This window comes from Amblyomma mixtum, chromosome 2 (assembly GCF_055824585.1).
Source record: "Amblyomma mixtum isolate Tamu chromosome 2, ASM5582458v1, whole genome shotgun sequence".
NCBI lineage: Eukaryota > Metazoa > Arthropoda > Arachnida > Ixodida > Ixodidae > Amblyomma > Amblyomma mixtum.
In genome coordinates this window covers 86,990,356-87,003,328 of record NC_143013.1, presented here as the reverse complement: position 1 = coordinate 87,003,328, position 12,973 = coordinate 86,990,356, and the positions used below count along the sequence as shown (strand labels likewise).

General features: G+C 48.2%; 1 protein-coding gene across 1 annotated transcript in view; it reads left to right on the top strand.

Moving 5' to 3' along the window:
* Positions 1 to 12,631, top strand: part of LOC149360041 (uncharacterized) — a 28,524-nt gene extending 15,893 nt beyond the window's left edge. The window contains exons 7-12 of the mRNA XM_089569182.1: positions 425 to 660; positions 5,113 to 5,225; positions 7,148 to 7,277; positions 8,115 to 8,291; positions 10,453 to 10,578; positions 12,386 to 12,631. Coding sequence (XP_089425308.1) covers positions 425 to 660; positions 5,113 to 5,225; positions 7,148 to 7,277; positions 8,115 to 8,291; positions 10,453 to 10,578; positions 12,386 to 12,631 — 1,028 coding nt within the window. The remainder of the gene's footprint in view (positions 1 to 424; positions 661 to 5,112; positions 5,226 to 7,147; positions 7,278 to 8,114; positions 8,292 to 10,452; positions 10,579 to 12,385) is intronic.
* Positions 12,632 to 12,973: the final 342 nt, after the last annotated feature.

The window sequence follows — 12,973 nt, the reverse complement described above, 5'->3', positions numbered from 1 at the left end:
CTCACTCGGCAGCTGCGCCGGAGCGAAGGATGAGCCTCCATCGATGAGACGAGTTGGGACCCCAGCTCTCCTCTTGTCGTGACGTCACGCGGTCACGTAGTAGCGCGCCGCAGCTCCGCCGGAGCGAAGGATGAGCCTCCATCGATGAGACGAGTTGGGCCCCCAGCTCTCCTCTTGTCGTGACGTCACGCGGTCACGTGGTAGCGCGCCGCACGTGCGCCGGAGCGAAGGATGAACCTCCATCCATGGCAGAAAAGTGCAAGCAGTATTTCTTTCGCAATAAAAATACAAAAACCACAAAATTTCTCTAGATTACGGAGCTTCGTCTCTTCATTAGTTCAGTGAAGTCAGATCCCGGTCCCTTTACCGAGGACAGTAGTAGTCCTGCAATTTGCTGTCACGCGAACGCTACGCACTGTGACAGAGCTGGCCTTGGACAACTACATGAAGATGGCGGCCGGCAGCACCTCGCCGCGCTTCCTGCTTTCTCTGAGCGCCGACTCGGAGTTCGACGAGAGCCTCGAGGTGCGCGACCGCGCTGTGAACATAATGGAGAGGTACCGCGGACAGAACGTGCACGGCTACGGCTTCGCGCGCTACCAGGTGGCCAGCGCGGGCATCGAGACCGGCAAGCTGTGGAAGCACCACGAGATGCTGATGGTGAGTGCACGTACGCCATTCTACATTATTCAATGAGCAACAGCGCACTGGAAACAGGAGGGCACGAAACACAGGCACACGAAGAAAAACTGCGAGTTGTAATTCAACTTCTGCCTTTCGTGTTCCTATGTTTCCGGTGCGCTGTTCTTCAGAACCAAATGGCCAAAAAGAGAAAACTTTGCAAATGGTGGTTTATTGGTTTGGTTTATTGGGGTTTAACGTCCCAAAACAACTAAGGCTATGAGGGACGCCCTAGTGAAGGGCTCCAGAAATTTCGACAACCTGGGGTTCTTTAACGTGCACTGACATTGCACAGCACACGGGCCTCTAGAATTTCGCCTTCATCGAGATTCACCCGCCGTGGCCGGAATCGAACCCGCGTCTTTCGGGTCAGCAGCCGAGCGCCGTAACCACTGAGCCACCGCGGTGGGAACTTTGCAAATGAGGCTGCTGCTTAGTTAAAAGGCTCTGCGAGAACCGTGACGTACTACCGGTTGTTCCCCTCCTTCTTTTCGTTCTTTTTCTCGTCCCCTTCTTTTCTTCTCTTTTCCTTCCTCTTCACTTCCTCGGCATGACTTCAATCAAATTTGGTTTTTTCTTCTCTCTACGTCTCTCTCTTGGCTTTGCTTCCGTCTTTTTATTCCATCGACTCTTCTTTTACTACGTCAGTTGTACAGCCCACGTTTCCGCAAAAGCACACTCCTGTGGGCATTGTGACCTGAGGGTTACGTGGGCGGAGCGAGGAGAGAGCAAAAGGGCGGGCACCAGGTGCGCTGTAATAGGGTTCCTAGCGGGAACGAGAGGAACTAGCGCTCGCGTCGGAGCCGCAGCTGTCGGAGCAAGCGAAGGAGTGCGAGAGAGAAATGAAGAAGAGAAGGCGCGCAGCAACAGTGCCCCTACTGGCCGCGAGATCGAACAAAGTTGCCACCGTGCGGCACTGCGGCGAACCCTCCTTAGTGTGGATGCGTGCGCACGTCGTCTGCTTGCAAGCAGTGCTTACATACGCGCGTCTTGGCGACTGTTGTTTGTGGTTTCAGTTCTCTTATTTGCGTTTTGCAAGAGAAATGTAAACACGCTATCATATCCTAGGCTGCAATGAAGGCAATAATTGTTCACATCGAGTATGTCATGCTGGGTCGACATCATCCGTCGGTCTTCGCAAACTTCATTTGTCGCGCGGCGTCAGAAACAGCGACGGCGTTAGGTGCCGTGACAAATCAAAATTAAGTTTTGCGTAGGATTGTAGTCACTCAAAAAATTGCCGGCTTCAGTTACACGACCACTCGGGGTGGGGTCCCAGCAACGGTTTCCGCCGTAAAAATAGTCCAAACTACAATATTAACGACCTCCTCCGTCACTAAAGAGTCCAAACTGCACGACTACGAGCGACGAAGTGCTCTAGCCGCTCAAAGGGGCTCAGTGATGCAATCCTCCACAATGTCTCGCTGCATTTGCGTTCGCGGGATAGAACCTAAGCCGCGGCAGGCACATCTGAATGAAGTCGAAATGCAAATAAGCCCGTGTGTTGTGTGATATAAAAGGGAGGTAAAAGATTCCCAGCAGATTAAAGTTAAGCTGGAGTCCCCCGCCACTTCATACGACTTCCCAATAGCAACGAGCAACTTCGGGAAGTTAAATCCCAGCTGAAAATAGCAAGACTGCATGCTGGGCTGCTCGGTATAGCATAATCAAGCTTTAGCAGCCCTTACGGAGTGCACAGGCCAGAAATTTAAATCACAAGGAGAAGATGCCAACATCAAATGAACTGTTATTGCACACGTAATGAATGTGATGTGAAAGGTCGAACAGTTTTTTGGTTCATATTCTAAAACGTCAGGTTTTAAATTTTGCCTGGCAGTTTTGTTTCATAAATTACGGGGCCCTATCCTGATATTTACAAAAGCGTCACATTTTGGCGACGTAGCACTTCTCACCACGTGCAGCACTTTACTACTAAATGACGAAATGTGCCAGGCGCAACACTGTTTTTTGCTGCATGAAGAAAATATCACGCATTGAGCGTTATGATGCCTCTCGTAAGGGGATGTGGGTGGCGGTACAATTTTCCAGTTTTATATTATCGCAACAAGGCTGACGGCTGGGCGAGTTGGTACTGAATCATCTTTAAAACCAGCCAAAAGACGCAACACAGCTAGGAGAAAAGAACAGAAGACACGGCTGGACAAGAAACTGAAATTTTAATGACGGAAAGAGGCAAAGGAAAACTCGGACAAAGATGCGCGCGCACATAACCCAAAACAATGAAAGGGCGGATAACAAAGGACAATCAGCGTTGTGCAAGTATACCATCTAAAAACTGCATATTCCTTCCGGTGAATTTTTACAGATGGCTTTGCCACAAAAGGTTGCACAACGTTGATTGTCCTTTGTTATCCGCCCTTTCACTACTTTGTGTTATGTGCGCGCGCATATTTGTGCGAGTTTTCCTTTTCCTCTTCCCTTCATTAAAATTTCAGTTTCTCGTCCAGCCTTGCCTCCGGTTCTTCTGTTCTCCTAGCTGTGCTGTGTCTTTTGGCTGGTTTTAAAGATGATTATATTCTCTCTATGGTTAGTATGTCTCTTGGCATTACAGGAAAGGGGCGTTACACGCGTGGTAAAGAGAATGCGTAGACATCCGCTATTACTCCTGCTGTGCACGCTCGTCCACTCCTATAGCATGAGCACCCGACTGGCATGGTTGCGCTCTTCCGATCACCAGTGTGTCCGCTGCATGTGTGGTTTAAAGCGAACTGGCAAATGACGAGAAGCACCAGATCTAGGTCCTCTCACTCCTGCGCCACTTAGCTTCGATGCGTGACCGCCTTGGACACACTGGCTATCCGAAGAGCACAGCCACACATATCGCGTGTTCAAGCTAGAAGCGGACAACCCTAAAAGCCGACCTAACACTGCAGCCTCACTGCCTTGCATGCAAGAAACGAATACTTTCAAGAAAGGGGCGTCGTCGTGAAGCGTATCAAAAAATATATGGCCTTCTGCACCTGCTCTCGGTATTAGGACTTTCCATTGCGACACTAGCAATCTGGGTCTTAGCACTCATGCACTGATCATTAAACACAAAAAAGTCGTCCACTATTCACCATCATCGAAACAGAGAATTTGTGGTTCATATTTGCAAAGTCGTAGCGCATCAAAAGACCAGGAAAAGTGACAGATTGGCCCACTTTTGTTTACGTCCCTTGTCGTCTGACGTGCTACGGCATTGCAAGTTTCCATTATTTTGCTCGAACGTATACCGTTCCAGTTCGTGAAACAATTTTCAGATGGGTGTGTATGCTCATCGGTCTGCATCGCCATGAAGTTGTGACCGCTCGTACCTGCGTACTTGCAGATTCCGCAGTCCCATCACTAAAGTTCTGTTGCAACATTCTGTTGCAACAAGCGGCAAGCGGCCATGTCTTGCTGTTGTATCACTTGGCAGCAATGGCCTGCCTGATTCTTAAGACGTGTAAAAAGCCAACAGAAAAATTACAGGCCAATTTAGGCTGATTAAGTGCTGTGAATGCGAAAGCATTTACGTGTCATCGTGGGCTATTAACTATATTTGTATACTAGCTAGTACTAGTTAGCAAGTAGTATTAATGTCTCAAAGGCATTTCCAGTGAAGGCCTTTAAAAAAAACCACACGACATACACGTAAATATAAAGTGTCGCTTTAACCGAGCCACCATGTAACTTTCTGTCTGATGAGCCGTCGCGGTGGCTCAGTGGTTATGGTGCTCGGCTGCTGACCCGAAAGACGCTGGTTCTACCCCGGCTGCGGCGGTCGAGTTTCGGTGGAGGAGAAATTCTAGTGGTCCTGTGGTACTGTGCGATGTGGTACTAGTCAAGATTCTAGTGGTACTGTGCGATGTCAGTGCACGTTAAAGAACCCCAGATGGTCGAAACTTCCGAAGCCCTCCACTACGGCATCCCTCATAGCCTGAGTCGCTTTGGGACGTTAAACCCACATAAACCATAAACCAAACGTTCTGTCTAATGACGTCATTTCCGGTTCCACTTTCAGTTCAGTTGCCGTCACTTTCAGTCTGATAACGTCGCTTCTGGTTCACAGACCATGGTGACGTCACGCGGAATTGCCGCGGCCTGGGTTCGAAACCCACTTCAGAAGAAATTGTATTTTTCTTTATTTGCTGGCGATGTCGGCATTACTGACGACGTGGTGATGTCACGCGGGGTTTAGGACTGTTTCTCGCGGTCGGTCGATCGACGTCAGATTTTGACTAATGAGCCATATAAGGCTTTCGCCGTAAAAGCCAACAGAATAGCTTAGTGGTTCGCGAATGACCGTACAGTAACCGCATCAGGATCATTTGGCAGACAAAACAAAACTCCTGCGTTCTTTGCACCACTGATGTTAGGACGCTTCTTTGCATTCAGTGCTGCATGAAAGGGTGTACAGTCTGCTTTTGTTTACGCCACTACTTGCAGAATCTGAGGCAGTGGTCGACTGGGCCACTGGTTCTCTTCCTGGGACTCCTGGTCTACCACCACCCGAGCTACCCGGACGCTTACGTCACCGGACTGGTATCCGAAGTAGCCGCGTGAGTTTGACATACACATGGCCCCCTCGAACGGCTCCGTCTTATACGAAAGACTCTGCAGTTACCGAAGGCCTCAGCGTCGTTTAATCGCTATTGTGCCATTTCTGTCAGCTCTAGACTTTGTTACGATTTGGAAATGCACCTGTTATTGAAGTTTAGTCTGTAGATTGGCACATATGATCCATTCATTAAGCCCGATGCCGGTACCGCTGCTGCTGAAACCCTGAGCTTAGCATGTGCTTGCAACACACTGTACGGTAAACGATTGGTCTAGCGGCGTGAACATGAGAGAAGAAGTAGGCGCGAGAGATTGGTTAAATATCCTGGGGCCGTATTCTAAAAGCTATACATTTTCGGTTGTCCATTTCGCGTTCATTCGGTCCTCTGTCAGTGGTCACCAAGCTTGTCTGAATAAAAGACTTCAATCAGTATACACGCGGTTTTCAAGCGTCTATGGCAAGGAACCCGGCTATTGGGGGTTGGTGATCGCACCTCACCATTGGCTGAAATTGGATGCAATATGCAGCCAATGGTGAGATGAAGTGCAGCGCTCAGGCTACAGCAGACGACCGGACCTGACCACTGGCTGCCATTGGCTGTGATATGCATCCAATATTGAGGTGCTGTCGCCAACCACCCAATGGCCGGAGAGCTTGCCACAGACGCTTGAAAGCAGCGGGTATATTGATTGAAGTCTTTCATTCAGACAAGCTTGGTGACCACTGACAGAGGACCTAGTGGACGCGAAAGAAACGAACAGCTTATAGAATACGGCGCCTGGCTTTGTCCTGGATGGCCAGTCAAGCATTCAGGCGGTACAAAAATCTTCCCACTGTTAAGTAGCAAGTGTGCCTTCTATTGATATACTGAAAAATTGTTCGCCCAGATTTCAGTGGAAACGACTTGGCATCATTTGTAAAAGTGGTGATGAACGGAGGTTGAGCTACAGCAACAAAACGCAATTTCCGAAAATAAAAATAAGGACCCAGCCTTTCTAGACACCCAAATAGCTTCACGTACAGGTGCCGTCAAAAGTAAATGGAAGGCAATATTCACGAAAAAATTTAATCATTGGCCCCCCAATTGATGCATCCTTGAATACATATGTGCAGCCTAATTGTGAGTTAGCGAATTGCACAGTTCACCAACAAGCATGGACCATTATGCTTTAGATTTAAAGAAATTAAATTTTTTTTGACAAAGTCGCCTTCCATTTACTTTGACGGCGAGTGTACACGGCGCTCCACGCACTTGCCTGGAAGGCTCAAATGGTGCACTTCGGTTTCCGTCAGCGATATTTGTCGCCGCTCACTGGGCCAGTGAGCTAGAATAACGTGACGTCAAAATGAAGCAGTACGCCGGATGCCTTTGGCAAATTGTCTTCACTAACAGGAAGTCTGGCATGAATTTAAGTGCAAATGTGCTGAGGCGACAGTAAGTACATATTGTCATAAACACGATGTCAGAAGGCGCAAGTACGGCTGTCGCTAAAACTGTTGTACATAAGTAGTGCGATGAGTCCTGTTTTTTTTTTCCTCTGATATTTCAAGCTAGGGACTAAATTTAAGCCCCCCCCCCCCCCCTCCCCGACTCCACCAGCCAGAAGTACTCTATTGTTTTCCATGAAAAACCCCATTTATTCTACGAAGGAAGTGAGCAGATAGGATCTGCACTCTACCCAGCGACTCCCCCCAAGAGACCCAGAAATCCCATTTCAAGGTCTGATTAAGCACTTTCTCTTTAGCATGTGCTTTATGTTAGCGTGGGGCCCAGGCCATTTCTCAAGAATCTGTTCTTTTTCTGAAGAGTGCCAATATTTTGCTCAGTCCTTCGGTGTGGAATACGAAGGTTTATAGGTTGCTGCTTGGTGTACATAAACACGAATCGCCGTTTAATACCAAGCTATCTGTTCCATTCCTCAGTTCCCTGAATTTCCTTATTCTGGTGGCGCACTACACCACGCCGCCCAGCGTGGCTCCCAAACGGTGTCAAGTGGAACTGGTCAGCAGCTGGACACGAGATGCTTTCAACGACAGGCGCCTCATGAGCGTGGTGCGTTAATTTTCCGGTATTTTTTTTTTTGGCAACGTCAGCTATCTTCTAAAATGCATAAAAAAATCCAGGATCACTTCAATGACATCCCCCATTCGGGGATCGCTTGTAGGATCTGGTTTGGTTTGGTTTGGTTTGTGGGGTTTAACGTCCCAAAGCGACTAAGGCTATGAGGGACGCCGTAGTGGAGGGCTCCGGAAATTTCGACCACCTGGGGTTCTTTAACGTGCACTGACATCGCACAGTACACGGGCCTCTAGAATTTCTCCTCCAAAGAAATTCTAGCCGCCGCGGCCGGGATCGAACCCACGTCTTTCGGGCCAGCAGCCGAGCACCACAACCGCTGAGCCACCGCGGCGGCCTTATAGGATCTGATAGCATGTGGAATGTTGTACTATCTGTAAGCATTCTGTTACAAGGAATTGCGCACTGCACCAGATTGGGTTGGCTAAGTGCAGCTGTATCGGTGGCTCAGGAGATGAAAGAAGTTCGTTGGTGGCTGAAGTAACTGGGCTCATTATCGTCACCAGATGCGTTCAGGCGCGTCTGGACGGAGAAAACAGAAGTCCCCTTTCTCAACTACAGTGTCCCTGGATTGGCGCTGATTATAGGAAAAAAGCCACTGCTGTCGCAGGCTGGACCGAACAGGCCCAGGGTATGCGGTGCCAATGGGGCTGTAATCATGCAACAATAATCATCTCCGTGCGCAGATAGCTATACGCCGTCACTATTATGTAGACTAGAATGGCCTTAAAGCGGCAAATGACATCGCAAGATAGGGAAGCATCATTTACCTACAATACGCTGTTCTCATGCAACCGAACCTGACCCTCGCAGGAAGAAGCCGCCAGTGTGCTGAACACATCGAGGCTAGAGCGGGACATTCATCTGCCCTTGCTACTCTCCCAGTCAATGGCCGTTGTCGAGTACGAGGTAGAGAAGGACTCCAACACCCGGCAGCCGCGACTGAGCAATCTGAAGTGCTACAACTCCAGCCTGCAGCCCTTCCACACAGTGAGGAACCGTATATCGCGTCACAAGTTACTGCGTTCGCTGTCTTATAGTCTCTTCACACCTGAATGTTAAGGGCAGCTTTTAGCCGTGCCTCGGCCTCTGCTAATGTCGTACAAAGCTGCTTTGCACAGGAAACGGTGTTCCCCAAGCGATCGCTTGACCTTGCGAACAAGCCGCTTCGGGCAGTTCCCGTTCTGAAAAAAAAAAGACCCTCTTTTCCTCATACCGTGGATAAAGTTATGAAATTTAATGGTTTCTCTGGTAGAGACGTGGTCATAGTCATTCCTAACTTTCCTGTGTTAAACAAGAACTATGCGCTTTCGAAGAGACTTTTACATTTTATTGCGAAATGGGCTCTCTAAACCAATTTGATGCTCTTTTGAGCTCAAAGGCTTTTTGAATTATATCGCCAGTAAATGGCAAAATATAAGCCAAGACAGATAATGGTATTAATGCAATGGTCGCATTGGCGAATACGAAAACATCCCGTTCTGATGGGATTTTCTCGCGCATTATACGTATAAACGTTTTAGCGTTATTCTAGAGAACATTCTAGTGCATGCCCTCTTAATCGCGGCCTTAAGACCTGCAGCTACAGTGTATCGTGCCACTGACTGCAGTATTACTGCGGAACGTTGTTCAAACCAACACATCTACTGCTCCGTGACATTATAGTTTGTAGAAAGCAGTTCGCCTGCGAACCGCCATTTCATTACTTTAACTACAAAGCTCCGAACCTTTCATGCCACAGCACTGTATCAAGACAATGAAGAAAGCTGACCTTTACAGAATTAATGCCGCACTGAGAAGTCTCGGTGACAAGCACTATACTGTTTACTCGCGACAAGTATCCAGAATCCGGGACAGCCGTAAGATTTACACCACCGCTTTCCGCGTGTATTTGCAAACAGCTGCGACTGTGCCAAAAACGCTCTTCTTAGTAAAAAAACGCATTTTAGAAATTTGCTGACGCACTCTGAGGTGAAACACCCTGTAGGCTTTGTTTTATATGCGCCCTTGGCAGAAACCTGCTACCACTAAGCCGGTTTGTACGCAACTGGGTACATACCCATAGAATGCGATTAGTGGGAGGTTCCTCATTGGAAAACAAGTTAAACAGCTTTCTTTGGACTTGTTTGACTATTAATAACGAAAAAAAAATTTCCACAGAAACGGCGAACGCTCGCACCTGTACAACTTTCACAATCAGCCTTTTCTTGTCACCTTGCACATTCAACATCTGGGGAAGTGCCTGAAGTTGTAGTCATTGCTGGTAGTCATACACCACATTTTCGATGCCCGCACATGGATGTCACATTTCCAACCTGGTAAATGCGAAAACGCTGTTGAATGGAGAATTCGGCACATGCTAAGAACATTAGGCAGATAAAATGAGTTCACCGTACCTGATATATGGCTGTTCCCACTGCCCCAAATGTTTCTTTGGCACGTGAGAATCTATTAAACTCATCCAGCTGCGGTCTTCAGAAATAAGGAGGAGGATGCTCATGCCTCATACCTACCTTTAGTGATACTCATACCTACCCTAGTTCGAGAAGCGTCACTCCAGACGCGGTCATGCCAGTGCTACTACTAGTGCTGCAGTGGGTACTCGTCAAGCTTCTAGAAAACTTTCCCTTCTCAAAACTCATGTGCAATAAGCAAACAGTATTTTAGCTGTTTGCGTTACTTCTGTTCGGCGATCAAGTGCGGTTGAGGCGCTAGACATGCCCGATTTCGTTCTCGGTGAAATTAGATCCGTCAAAGATGTACCAGTCCTGCTCGTAGCAATGACAGAATAATTTTCGTTTGGACAACGCTGTTTTTGAACCGCAAGATAGTATTGGGTGAATAGTTTCCTTCACTGAAGTCAGCAACCATCCACTCATAATCTATCGCTTTAGACGATACTGGATATAGCGTCTCCATGCTCATCCTGTTTTGCAATAAAATGTGACATACGATTCGATCTACTTTCTTGACTGGGAATGCGGCCGAGCTAAATCTATGTAAATTCCGACACGCACTGTCAACTTTGAAGGAGCCCATGTGCCTCGAAACGAAATGTTGCTTGTCAACAGAAAACATTTTAGAGCGGAGATACATCCGAATAGAAAAGTAACGGCACTGACTGCTCCGTATCTTTGGTTTCTACTCGAAGGTGTGCCGTTCGAGCTCCAGCTTCCTGAGTGGCGGACGCAGTAAGACCACATTCAGCCATTACGACGATGACCCGGTGAATGGAATCTGGCGAACGTACAAGACGGCAGTGGACATGGTGAACGAGGTGCGTGTCCCTTCGCTCATCTTATATATAGTAAGATACAAGTCAAGAAGGCAGCGGCAAATACCCCTCAAAGGAATCTCTCCAGCCAATGGCGTAGACCGGTTGTTATGACGTCGCTGATAATCCCTTTTCACCAACGCACTTGCCAGCCACCTGCGATCTCATGCTATACTCGCGCACATCTTTTGAAGGTAATGGAAAGGGCACGGTTCTTCGTCCTCCTGCCGTGTGGAAATGGGCTCCTCAGTACTAGGGACCCTGCACCCCTCTCCAACTTCCCCCCTTCACCCCTCCACACACCTAGCCCGAACCAAAATCCGCTTCCCACGGCACGGGAAAAGGGCCGTCTCTCTCCCTTTCCTGCCTAGCCTCTGCTGCGATTTCAACCGTGACGTCATGGGAACCAGTCGGCGCCATTGCCTGGAGGGTCTCCTTTGAGGTACAGTCTTTGTCAAAAGTAACCAGGCTCCATGGTTTGCTTCTCATTCGTATAACACAGCCCTCACGGCTTCCCTAAAAATCAAAAAGTCCTTTGAAGGCGAGAACAGGTGTTCTCCTTACCATACAGAGATTTAGAGCTTGAGGGCTGGCATAATAGCTTTAATATACGACTGAGAAGAAAAACGTGCAGCCTGTTTACTTTTGACAAAGGCTGTACATTCGCCGCTGCCTTCTTGACTTGTACTACTTCACCTTTCATCTTTGGGACAACACATTCCGAAGAAACCTCCTTTTCTACAGTGAGCGTATCGTCAAAACTTATTGAAAGCCTTGCATATTTTGTTTTTGGAATGTCACAATATGCAGCTTCAAAAATGCCTATCAATCCCTGCGCGTGCCTATGGCGCCGCTTATCTGTCCCAACGTAGTGAGATTTTGTGCAAATGCTTTACAGCAAACAAAAATGCAAAACACACCCAGGAGCTGCCCGGTTTCAATGCGCGTTAAGGATCCGTGTAGGGTTGAAATTACTCCAGAGCCCCAATTAAAGCGACTCTCTCCCCCTCCCTCGTATCACCCTCCCCTCTTCTATTCCTTCTTTGGTGGGCGTTTCGGGCGTCCTCCATAAGTGATACAGTTACTGCACTTATACTTTCCTTATTACCAATTATTGGTATTACTGCTATGGTCAAAGATGTTCCCGCCATTCGCTAGTTTGTGTATAATTCTGGTGCCAAGGCAAGCTAGTTGCTAATTGACTACACACGTTTTCCTGCATTTAAATACTACCATTTCAATTGATAGCAGCGCCGGTTTTTTTTTTCTTGACCCCTGTGTTTATTAACGTTAACTGAAGGAACCGCTTTCGAGAAGCTGCGCTGAGACAGTCACACATCATTTCGGGGCGCTGGCATATGGGACGAGATGCAGAATGGACACGTAAGCTCACACGGGGATGTGTTCCTTCCATAAGGGCTTGCGAATACGGCCCCAGATTCATAAGGCAGTGTCTCGATTAATACAAAGTACAACCCAACAGATCTATGTGACGTATTTTACGAAGGAATGAAGATGTTTAGCAGAGCGTCATCCGAGGGGAACCACTGCGGCCGTGCAGATCCCCCTGAGGGCGATAGATGGCGTCAGGTGCCGACAAGCTGACGCCTGCCGCGTCAGGCCCAATCAGCGCATGCGCACTGGCAGCGCGCGGTAGGCGGCAGCGGTACGCGCTATGGTAAAAGTCTAATGAAAGCGCGACGAGGTGAAATTTCGCATTAACAATAAATCCGTGCTTTCAGGTTTGTGGTGTGTGACTGAATGTACGCTTTTAGGTGTTTCGAAAGTTTAATCACAACCTCCCATACAGATTCAGTCCGTGGAATACGCTCTGGACCCTTCGGTGGCCCAAACAACGGGGTGGGCTTTCTACGACCTCGACCTAGAGGACTACCACGGTGACTGCGCAAGTTACTGGAGCCCGTCCAGCAGAGATTCCGATGGCAACGAGTCTGTTGCCTACTACAGGTTGAAGCATGCAGTGCGACAAATGATGGCCCTTCGTGACACGAGGACTTCTCATCCAGGCTCTGGGAGCGGCAACAGTTCCGCCTAAGCGTTCACTTTGCAGTGGCTTCCCACGAAACGCCACGCCGCCGCCTTGCTCGGAAATCACGCTGATAGTCGCAGAGTAAACGGGGTCCCTCTTGGGACTGTTCGCTGTCTTCTGTTTATCTTTTACTATGGCAGTGTTAAAGAAATGAAAAATGAGTACTGAGACAGTCCTGTAGGTTAAAAATGATTCAGTAACATGCCTACATAATTATATATCAACGATAGTATGCTATATGAGTGCGCCTTGAATCAACGCAATGCTCCAGGACAGCTGTTCACTACAAAAATGCCACGAAAAGCCTGACATGTTAATTTTTGAGGTATATGGAAGCCATTTGAACGG